The sequence below is a fragment of the Sander lucioperca genome, chromosome 1 (genome assembly GCF_008315115.2).
Source record: "Sander lucioperca isolate FBNREF2018 chromosome 1, SLUC_FBN_1.2, whole genome shotgun sequence".
In the NCBI taxonomy this organism is placed as follows: Eukaryota; Metazoa; Chordata; class Actinopteri; order Perciformes; family Percidae; genus Sander; species Sander lucioperca.
In genome coordinates, this window is record NC_050173.1 from 50,159,232 (window position 1) to 50,171,252 (window position 12,021).

The following is a 12,021-nucleotide window of genomic DNA, read 5'->3' on the forward strand; positions in this document are numbered from 1 at the left end:
TTGGTGTTGTAGTTTGTAGACGGTCCCTAAGCACTCTTACTGCCGTCTCACCGCCGGAACTAAACAGAGGTGTGAATTAGCACAACTTTTATGCATTTCTTTCACATCTACTTAGACTTCTCTTTATTGATCATTTAGGGATGACTCCCGCAAGGAAATTAGATTTCCAGCAGCAGATTTCAGCAGCTTACAGACCACTTGTATAGAAAATAAAGTGGTATAAACAAAAAATACAGTATAGAAAAAATATAGTATAAGAATAACAATAAACTTTTAGCTAAATATAGGAAGTAAACAAAAAGTAAACAAACTAACTGGTAAAACATCAACAGCAGTTTGCTGCAGATGTTGAAAGGCCGCAGTCTCCTCAGGAAGTACAACCTGCTTTGTGTCTTTCTGTACAGGTGGCTGGTGTGTGTTGTCCAGTCCAGTTTATTATCCATGCACTGCATCTCCAATGCATACCCACTGCAGTCAGATTCACTGTGTTCACTTGGAAGCAATCACTTCACATGGGTAGGCACTTGTAATGACATCTCAAACATGTTAAAAGGCTAAAAGCACGTTTAAAACTTGCCCTGTTACAGCCTGCTGGGTGCTAACGCTAGCAGGAGGATAACACGGTGTAGGCAGCACCGAGTGTTTTCGTTTTTCTCGCTACTGACAGCACTCCAAATTTAAAAACAACAGAGCTACGTGTTGAAATCGACCGGAATTCTCCTTTAAAGGCCCTGAACACCCCTACAAGTGTTTTCAGTTAATGTGGCAAATTGGGCCCCTTCCAGGACTGTGTGGGTGTGGTTAGACTGATTGATTGACATCTTCCTGAGTCCCCTGTTAGTGCTATTGCACCTGTTTAGTGCGGGACAAACGACAGCTGTATAATTCTTATTGGTACAAATGAATTTGTGACCTAATAACTTCTCATCAAAGCTCTGGCCCACCTTCAACCTGAGCAGAGTCTAATCAGCCAGATTAACTGAAAACACCTGCGTGGGTGTTCAGAGGCTTTAAAACTTTGGCAAATTAAAGCGATGTCAATTGATTTTTTGGTCCACTTTGGGGAAGTGGAACAAGATGTAAACACATTATTGATGTATTATTCCTTAACAAAAGGTCATATGGGGATGTGTTAGCAAACAGTTGACTATTTACACATCCAGCAGATACGGAGCAACATTTGCATTCATTTGGAGTCGTGTTTCTAGTCCGATCATCCCTCTCCGTTTAGCTCTACTCTGGTACTTTGGTCTCCATCAACCTCTGAGGGAAATATCTGGCTCTTTAGCTGCTAAATGCTACACTTAGTTCCCCAGATAGTCGCTAACTTTGTCAGTCATTTGGTGCACATGTAGCATGAGCTGAGGGGAACTGCAGTTTGGAGATAATTCTCCAAGATTGAGCACGTTCACATTACACGTAGTCATTTTAACAATTGTTTATACAAAAACATTGATTATTGCAGCTTTAAACCCAAAGTATTGTCATGGTTAGATCAGAGGGGTAGTAAGCCACCTCCCAGCTTTATTCCCCTTTGTGTCCTCTCCTAATGAAACCTAAATGAGATGCAAAGTGTATTAGCCACCACTAGGTGGTAACACTGTGCAGTGCATGAGAAGTTACATGGCCGTTGAACACACAGCAGCGTCCCTCAGTGGGTCTGTGTCCTACCCTTATGTAAATGATCAGTCTCGCCTGCTTCCATTTTGTCTGTCCAACCCCCTGCTCCCCTGAGAATATGAGCTCCTCTAATCTGTGTGTGTGTGTGTGTGTGTGTGTGTGTGTGTGTGTGTGTGTGTGTGTGTGTGTGTGTGTGTGTGTGTGTGTGTGCGTGCCTGAGCTTTCATGACCAGACAGCACAGGATGGAGATCTAGGCAGGAGAGCAGATGGATTGAGGCACGAGGACTGCTCCCATCAATTCACATGCACACACACACACACACACACACACACACACACACACACACACACACACACATACACATACACATATACATACACACACACACACACACACACACATTGGCCTATGGACCAGCTGTTGTCCTTTTTCTGCAACTGTCTGAGCTGACTCCGTGTCCTCTCTCTCTCTCTCTCTCTCTCTCTCTCTCTCTCTCCCTCTCTCTGGATTAGATGCATTTAGTAGTCAGCCTGGGAGCTGAGAGGTAAACAGTGGGGCTAATTGTTTTGACATACTGCTCTTTGTTTTGGCCTCCTGGTGCTAATCAACCACTCGGCTAATAAGTCTGCCTGGCAAAGGAAAACACAACTGTGTTCAGGCTGGGAGGAAGGAAAAACGGGACAGAGGTCTGTCACGTTGCCTTATACTCCATAATAAAGTGCTGCATTCATATGTATATGCGCTCCACATTTGCTCGTCATCCAGAGTTCCCACAGTGCTGCTGTGCCTGGGCAGCGCCCCGCTCAGGTGTGAATCTATTTATCCTCATTAACGAGCGTCTCCCCAAAGTCAGCCAATTAACACGCTGCTCCTAATGAAGCCATTAGCTGTCAGATGAGGTAGAAGCAGTGCTTGTCATCAGTCTACTGTGTGTTTATGTGTGTATGCATGTGTGCGTGTGTATCCACTCTTGCTGCTAATAAAAGCAAGAGAATTAATGGAGTGAGCGTGTGTGATAATGAGCTAATGTGGAACAAGCAGGACGAGCAGTGATCAGCACTGTCTCGAATGAAGATATCAGACACACTGATTTACTCTCTGTGTCATAAACAGGCCTTTCTCCTCTCATATACCACTCTTTGTGTGTGTGTGTGTGTGTGTGTGTGTGTGTGTGTGTGTGTGTGTGTGTGTGTGTGTGCATGCACCTTTTTCTGTTGCTTTTAAACTGCGGCCTCCTAGCTGCAGGTGTGCAGCCACGTGTGAGCACTTAGCATCACATAACAAAGTTTGCAGCAGTGTCAGCCTCAAAATAACAAAGTGTGGATGTCACTCAGAGTTCCTATGTTCCTTAATGGAGCCATCACACTGCACAACCCTAATATGGTTTTAATTGTCAAAGTAATTGCAAAGACATGAATGCCACAGCCTCAACAGAGAAGAACAATGAGATCACAGAGGCAGCTGTTCTACCGAAACCATTTTTTTTTTTTTTTACAAATAATTGCCAGTGACTGGATGTAGGACTGGAGATACCAGGTTTCTGTGAGCCTGCACTGATCTTAGGAGGTGTGTCTTGTGTTGCCTTAAGAAAATATTTTTTCATTTTGGGAATTCAATATTATTACCAGCTATATTCCAAAATGTTATATACTGTATGTATTTTAAAAGAAAATATTTTTTCTCACTTTCATTTGTTTACATATTAAATAAATATTTGATATTATTTTGAGTTATTTTAGTTGTTTTTTTTTGTCAATTCCATTTACAACAAGTGTAAAGTAGAATATGCCTTAAGACAGTGGTTTCCAACCTCGGGGTCGGGACAGGATATGAAAAAAAAAATCAAAAACATTCCTGCTACACAACAAATTCCCCTTTTCTTTGCTATTTTTCTTGTGAATTACTGGACTGTTCTAAGTGTTTTAATGCTCAGAAATGATTCCAACCAAACAAGGAAAAAACTATCTTTGATTAAACTCATCACAACTGTTAGATATATGCATCGTTATCAGTATGCAGCTGATTATGCGTAGACAAGTAGGCATTGATTATTAATTAATAAATGACTGGATGTAAGAATTGGAGATACCAGGTTTCTGAGAGCCTGAAGACGTGAGGAGGATTTAAGATGTTACCAGTAGCAACAAAGAAGTATGCTCAATGTTTCTATTCATGATGACTCTATAAGTCTATAAGACTTTGATATTGGGATCCCCTTGGCTGGATGTATTGTATATCTCACATCACCCCACCCCCACCCTACAAACTGTAGCTGCCTGACTTGTCAGAGGATACCAGAACCGAGGATGTGAAATTGATTTTAGGTTATGCGATTAGTCATATTGCAGGTTCTTTCGTCTTTCTTTTCTTCTTCGACACCCTCTCCCCTCCCCTCCTCCTCATCCACTCTGCTTTCTTCTCTCCTCTGCTATCAGTTACAGTTACCTGCAAATAATTGTGTCCTCGAATACACTGGTGTTACCTGCAGAGGTTTTCTGCCCTCCAGTGATCAGTTATCAAGTTTGGTTATATTCACTTTGAAGTCGTGTCAGTGCCCTGCAGTAGCATGACTGCTTGAATTGCCAAGTGTGCAACTGTGAGCACAAATACACTGAAAATGTGATGGATCTGTGTGTAGACGATCCCTGCAACAAGTGTGAAAAGCATTGCCAAACAATGTGTTTATACAGCTCAAAACGTTCAGTTTCTGGTGTGAAAATGCATAAAAGTAGTGGTTCCAAAGCAAATTGAAGCCTCGCTTATTCTCTCAGGCTGAAACAACAATTTCTTAGTGACTGTCACTATTTGAAGGTTTAGCTCTGGTAATGCTCTCAAGTCAGGACCTACTTTTCCAGAATTGGTATTCTTTAACAGGACGTCCTGTATGCTTCTGCCGTATGTGTTAGCAACAGCAGAGGTCTGTGTGCCTGATCCACTTGTGTCATTCATTTTCATCCACATTGAAACACTCTACTACTCTAGTCTATTGACTTATGGAGATATTGGAACTTTGTGTTTTTTAAATGAACTATTCTATACAGGATTTTGGTTGCCGTAAGAAGATATATGGTCATTTTGGGAATTCTCACAGAATATTTGTCATGCCCAAGTAATGAAATACTACTGTTACTTAAAAAATATACCACCCATCTCACTGATAGATGAGCTATAATTCCAATGTAAAATTAGAACTTAATATAGCCTATCTATTTTTTTATGAAAAATTATTACAATACATTTCACATATAAAATACATAATTAATTAATTATTAATATATTATAAATTTTTTTAGTTAATTTAGTTTTTTCTTGTAATTTCAGTCATTTGTAAAATTTTTATTGTGTATTTTGTTTTTCCATTTAAAGACTTACTGACAACAAGTGTAAAGTAGAACAGGCCTGAAGACCTCGGGCTCGGGACAGGATATGACAATTCCAAGTGTTTAAGGCCAAAAGCTTTAAGCCCCTGAGGTGCTCTTCCACAGGTAGAGTAATTTACACACTTTTTACCTTTTGATCAATGAAAGTCCAAGTCGTATTTGCAGTTAAAACCTTTGGTTCCATTTATTTCCATGATATCTTAGTTGGGTTTCCAGACAAATCACTGCTTGTATGTATGCCTGTTTAGTGTTGTGGTGTTGGTGTGCGTGTGTGCATGTGGTCAAAAACTGTATGTGCTTTCGGGTTGCACCCGAGGAACCAAAGATTGGTTCCTATTTATACCAAGGGCACTAATTGGCTCTTACGACTATCTTTGATTAAACTCATCCCAACTGGTAGACTTACAATATGCAGCTGGCTATGACGGTCACAAGTAGACATTGCTTTGTTTTAAGGGGTCACAAGCCAAAAAGGTTGGGCACCACTGCTTTGGGACATGGATAAGTTACGACACAACAGAGCAACCAGCATGAAGACAAGAACCAGACCTTTGTGGCCTGACAGACGAGGTGTGAAAATACAATTATAACATGGTGGAAGTGAGACTTTGTGGAAAATAAAGGACTGATGTCAGCCATGTGGCCGACTAGCAGCAGATATTCATTATTCCCATGTAGGAATCCTCTCATGTGGGAAGCCGTCTGCATTCTCTGTAGGCAGCCCTCTGCTCTCCCCCTTTCCAATTAAAGATGAATGTGCTGTTGAATGTCCTCTCTTTCACCTCCTACATACTGGTTTTACTGCAAACACTGCATCTGTGCCTCACAAACTTGTGCCTGCATGCTTTCTCAGTAAATGTGTGCCACCCTGCTTTAAAGTTACGCCTCTTTAATCCTAATGTGTTTTATTCACTTTATTGACCTTTAGACAGTTTCGTTTTTTGAAAAGCTTGGGAAAAATAACACTATTACTAAAAGCTTTGGAAAACAATTTATTTTAGAAGATTTTTTTTACACTTTTGACTTTTAACTTTCAACCAAAGTCTTTGAAAGAGGATTCCGAGTGAAGTCAAAGAGAATAGAAGGTTTGAGATGAGATACAATTATATGAAAAAGGTGTGAGTCAGCCGGTCCCATTATCCCCCTGACAGCAAACAACCATCCTCCTCCAAACTGCTACTGCGGTACACAAGTCACCATGCTGCTTCTGTTTGTTGCTGTCCTGTCTGATGATCAGTCCGCTCTCACTCAGGATCTGATTCAGAGGGTCAGTTATCTGCTAGTGCAAAGCCGAGTCATCCAACCTCAAGCATTTTTGGAGAAATAATTACCTGAAGTTTGTCATTCTTTTTTTCTTCTTCATCATTTAATGCCTCTGCTGAAATATATCTTTCACCTGGTATGTTTGTCTCACTGTCCTTTACACATTTTCCTGAGTCAATCATTTTTTCAGTAGTAACTTATTTATTGTGGCGGTGTCAGTTACTCTTTAGAGACATATTTGGAAGGCGCTGGGAAAGGTTTTGAAGCATCCTGACTCCACACTGAAGCAGTATGAGGGGGAAGAGAGGCTCAAGGATACTGCAGCAGTGCTGCTCTGAACCTTGGCTCGCTTTGCTTTGCCTGTTTGCTTGGCTGCTTGCTCTCCTTCCATCTAGGGGCATTTTCTCTTCCCCCTCCTCTTGAAATCAGGGATTATTTTGAACTAAAATAGATGGATGGAATCAATCAGCCATGGTTTTACTTTTCTCTTCTTCTACATAACCGCCCCCTTTCACCTCCACCCTCACACCCTTCTCCCTCCCTCTCTCTCTCTCTCTCTCTCTCTCTCTCTCTCTCTGTCTCCCCCACCCCCCTCTCAGGGCTGCAGACTGAGGAGATGCATAAATTCAGATGCATTAGTATTCCAGTCAGGCTCTCCATTTCAAGGCAAGGCCCAGCACCCTTCCGCCTCTCCTCTCCTCTTCTCCTCTCTCCCCTCCTTCACTCTCCCTCTCCAGCTCTGTTTTTGAATCATTTAAGCAGCGCTGCATCCACGGGCCGTAAATTATTTTTAGGCATTATGATTTTTTTTTTTGGAATATAGCTCTATTTTGCCCTTGCATGGCCAATTATACGCAGCTGTAGTCTTTGAAATGAGATTCATCTGCTTCTGATTGTGTGTGTGTGTGTGTGTGTGTGTGTGTGTCATTGTGTTTTGCTGTCAGGCCCAGCGGCCCAGGCGATAAATCACGCATGTCTGATTGAGGAGGGCAGAGGGCCCGGACAATAACATTTCAGTGGAAGTGCTGGAGAAAGCGACTTGAGTTGGCTGTGATCGTAGAGCCTGCAGACCTGCAGCCAAGGTCCTGTTCAACCGCTGGATAGTTTACAGCTGTTAGTCAACTTGGAGAACGTTGCCCTTTGACATAATACTGAAGCTGAGTGAAAGTTATGCTGCTTAAGCATAGTTGTATAAATACATAAATGGAGCATAATATTCTCTTCAGTATAATTAGAATTACTCACAATTTTCAAATTGAATCAATCAATAAATTGTGTACACATTTAAAAGGAATATTGAATTAAAAAAAATAATTATACATTTTAATTATTGCTTTCACTATTTTGAATAATAATAATAATAATAATAATAATAATAATAATAATAATAATAATTATTATTATTATTATTATTTTGTATGATTTTAAGCCTACTATTCAATTTTCATTCCTCAGAAGTTGAATTCTGTTTTGGACAGTGAACAGTTGTAGCAAGAAATTGTTTATTACAACATACATAGTTTATTTCAAAACATAATACAAGCTTTATACTGAAAATAAATAATTACTTGAGCTGTCATCGAAATTTGGAATAAAACCGCCGAAACAGTTCAATCTTACTGAAAATATTGTGTGTGTGTGTGTGTGTGTGTGTGTGTGTTTACATTGCTAATTAAGTGCATGAATAACTAGGAGCATTTGTTTAAATTAATGACTTCAAAAGGGTAATATATAAAACTGTACAATATTCGAAAAAATACTTAAGAAATAAACCAATAACAGGAGTATTTAAGATTATAAAATTTTGATACTGAACGTACAATAAACTTATAGGCAGGTGTATAGCGTCATCAACCCCTCTCTCTCTCTCTCTCTCTCTCTATTCTCGGCTCTGTTTCAGAGTCCACACAGTTTATATGGTCGAAGATGATTGAAATCAAATAAATGAATTTATAAATAGCTGTAACTGTGTGTGGCTTCATAAGCTACAGGCCATAAGGGAGGAATTTCATTTAAAAAAAAAAAAAAAAACAACAACCTCCAAGTGCTATTATGTTGGTAGCAATACCTCTACAACTGGAATGAGGGCCTATATTTGCATATGCAAAAAAACAATTACAGATCTGCTACGAGTATGTTACAAAATAATGAGTGTAAATATGGTGAGAACTAAAGCATGGTATAAGCCCGAGGGAAGCATGAGGTGGACTGTAAAACGGCCTCTGGTGCTGCAACAAATCAATTAAGAAACTGTGATATAATTATTGGTTTCACTCTGCTGATCAGACAACAGAACGAGTGTGAGAAAAGCCCAAACAAATGAAAACAAAACGTCAGTCCGCCAAATAGCATTATTATCGAGCTGATGAGAAATGGTGACACAAACCAAAGGCGCTGGCAGGTTATTAGGCACATTTTGTATTTATATCCGTGATGTAGAAAATAATTTGCCGGGCTCCAAAGGTAGGTAATCTGAAATGTGACGTCTGATATGCCGCTCTAGAATAATGCCCTCATGACAGTTAGAAAATGACGAAGGCTGAACAGGTGTATCTCTGTTCTTCTTGTTGTTGTTGTTGTTGTTGTGTGTCAGTGCTGGAGGCAGCTGGAGGAGTCTGTCTGAGTCCGGGACAGCCACGGGGAGCTTGGAGGTGCCACCGCGCGCCCCTGCGCTCTAAAGTCTGTGCATGCCGGGGGATTCCTCCCGGTGCTTCGGTCAGAGATCATGGCACGAGGAGGCGTCTCCCGCGCTCCCGCTGTGAGAATAGGGTCCCTCGTGCGGCGGCGGCTCTCCCGGCGGCGTCATGCGCTTCTCCTTCTGCCTCCGGTTGCAGAACCACACGCGCACCACCTCCTTCTCCAGCTGCAGCGAGTCCGCCAGCGAGGTGATCTCCGGCGCGGAGGGTTTGGGACATTTGAGAAAGTGCGTCTCCAGAACCCCCTTGACGCTGACCTCGATGGACGTCCTCTTCTTCCTCTTCCTCCCCTGAGCTGCTATCTTGTCTATACTGCTAGCGCTGCCTGTGGACGAGTCTGCCTCCTCCAGCCACTTGTTCAGCAGCGGCTTTAGTTTGCACATGTTTTTAAAGCTCAGCTGCAGAGCCTCGAACCTGCAGATGGTGGTTTGGGAAAAGACGTTCCCGTACAGCGTGCCCAGAGCCAAACCCACGTCCGCCTGCGTAAAGCCCAGCTTGATCCTCCGCTGTTTGAACTGCTTGGCAAAGTGCTCCAGCTCGTCCGAAGTCGGCGTCTCCTCGTCGGAGTGGTCGTGGCAGTGGTGGCCGCCGAGGTCGCTGTGCTCGGGGCTGAGCGTGTCCCTGAGGCCCGGGTGCATGCCTTGGCCCTGCGGGTTGGGTGGAGGTGTGAGGCCACCGTGGTCCAGCATGCCGTTGACATTGAAGCCCGTCTGCGAGTAGATGTTAATCTGCTGCCCGCTGGTGATGGAGGAGTTGTGGGACACTGGAGTTCCCCAGGCTCCCGGGTGGTTGCCATGGTTGTTGTGATGAGGGGAGTGATGCGCTACGTGCGAGGAGCGATGATGGATGATGCCAAGCTGCAGGTCCTCTCGGCCGGGTTTTACGTCCTGCTGCTCCATGGAGGCCGACCAGGGGCTGCCCTCCGACAGACTGCTCGCCCATTGGTGCCCGAGAGGGTGTCCGTTGCTCTGGACGCTCTGCAGGTAGTCACTTTGGAGGAGTTTCTGGTGGCCTCTGTAGGGGCTAGCAGGCTGCATGGCCTGGCTGTCCGGGTGGATCATGGGACTGGAGCTGAGCAGGGTGTAGGGGCTGGAGGCAGCTGTGGCCATGCTGGCTGCTGAACCCCGCTAGTGCTACTGAAGGAAGGGAGCAGCTCAGCCTCTGACATCTCCCTCTCTCTGGAGTCTCGGCAGCAGCCTGCCATTGACTGACAGCCTCCACCGCCACTCACAGGCCGACGGAGACGCAGTGACGACGCGTCTCGACCAATGGCGGCGCAGACTGCCAAAAACTCCGCCTGTGGAAGCAGATCTGCGGATAGGAAAGGGTTACAGGCAGTCGAACCGGAAATGAGACGGAATGCTGGTCCAGTGGGTCTGGCTGTGCAACGATGTGCGCGTGGAGCGCAGTTCCTGTTTATTAATTAAAGTTTCCAACTGATTTACGCACGAGTTTATTGCTTCTCCTGTCACCCTTGAGCGCGTGCGAAGGAGGAGATTAAGGCGCAATGGCATTTGTTAGACGTGCCAGCACTTAATGTAGAAGGATACAATCAAACCAAGAGCGGTTCTCATTGCTAATTATTAACTTTTAGAGAATACTTCTCCAGGTGTTTATAGCATGAGCTTCTCAAGATAGTGTTTTACGCGGAAGAGTTTTACGCACAGGACATTCATTATCCATAACCATTTGGTCAGACAAAAATAATGCATGGCCTGGGCCTATAATGGCAATTTAGTAGGCCTATTTAAAATAGGATTTCCATAAGATATTTTAAAAAAATTAACATTTATTTTACAGGCCAAACACACACCTCACACTTTTTGCCCCACATGGAATCATGCACTCATCGGACATGTTCACAGCCTAAAACTTCAACATTTCTACATTTTCTCCAAGAAATAAATGTGTCCTCACGCACTACACACTTCCAGTCTTTAAGAATCTCATCAGTTCCTCTCAGAGTTGTAAAAGATCTATCTGCATAAATGTGAACTAACTTAGCTGCGTAATTATATTTGCCATTAGAGGACGACTGCGTCCCAGTCTCCTTACTGGTTTGAAATTCCATTAAATATATTGCTCGAGCTCCCAGGTTAAGCTTGATTTAAATTTGCATACATTTTCATACATTTAGGAGAAATAAAAGAAGGCTGCAGCCACCAGAAAGTCATTAAAGAGCGCTGAGCCGAGGAGCTGCTTGTGGAGACAGAGACAGAGAGGAGGCTGGAGCAGGTGAGCCGACCGCGGGCTGGATGTGTGGACGGGGCCGCTGGAGGGTGGACGGGGCCGCTGGAGGGTGGACGGGGCCGCTGGAGGGTGGACGGGGCCTCGGTAACCGGAGGAATGACACACAGCGGCCGGGAGGGACGGGTGATGACAGGACATTCTCTAGCCTCGTGTTGTAGGCCTGTAGATGGGTGGGAAATAATTCAACACATGTATTTGTTTGTTGTTGTGTTCTTATTCTAATTCCAGTGTGGCTGTAAATTCTTCAAGCAGTTTACTCTTTGAAACTTCACTGAAAAGAGACTGAATATTTGATGGGAATGGCACGGTTGATCGAGTTGCCTAGTTTGCTGAACCGGGTTGCTTCGTTTGAGTTGTTCTGGGATGAAATTATGCAGAATTAAATGCAAACACTTATTCATTTTTTAGCACAATGGCAGTAGGGTTATTTCATTACAATTCCTGTATTTACATTCGTGTCGTATTAAATGACACGCCAAAGCGAATTGATTTTGGAGAATGAATTCTCTAGAAAAATGGCCTATCCTACAGACAAATTTGAGTAAATCTGAGCCTGTCGCGTTAACACAATTTAAGGTTTTAAATTTGGCTTAACTGATTCCACGCGCAAAATAGCCAAAGAAAATTACATCTTAAATAGGCCTATTTTTGGTCTTGTTACAAAAAATAAAGTGTGCGTTTTTGGGAGCATAAAGCTGACAGGAGAGGGACTTGGAGAGGGGGTTGTAATGCTCTCGATAGTCTAAGTTTCTAAGTGTAACAGATGCTTCTCTAGAAACGCTCCTTGTGCTGATTCCTTTTATTCACATC

The 12,021-nt window shown here is 43.2% G+C and overlaps 1 protein-coding gene across 1 annotated transcript; it reads right to left on the reverse strand.

Annotated features, from left to right (window-relative positions):
• Positions 1 to 7,884: 7,884 nt before the first annotated feature.
• LOC116036533 (POU domain, class 3, transcription factor 4) lies at positions 7,885 to 10,258 on the reverse strand. The gene has a single exon (XM_031280084.2). The coding sequence runs from the start codon at positions 10,068 to 10,070 to the stop codon at positions 8,982 to 8,984; it is 1,089 nt and encodes a 362-aa protein (XP_031135944.1). The 5' UTR covers positions 10,071 to 10,258; the 3' UTR covers positions 7,885 to 8,981.
• Positions 10,259 to 12,021: the final 1,763 nt, after the last annotated feature.

What these genes read in the sequence shown, in the direction of transcription:
- LOC116036533 (XM_031280084.2), bottom strand. Translation starts at nt 10,070, where the DNA reads ATGGCCACAGCTGCCTCCAGCCCCTACACCCTGCTCAGCTCCAGTCCC.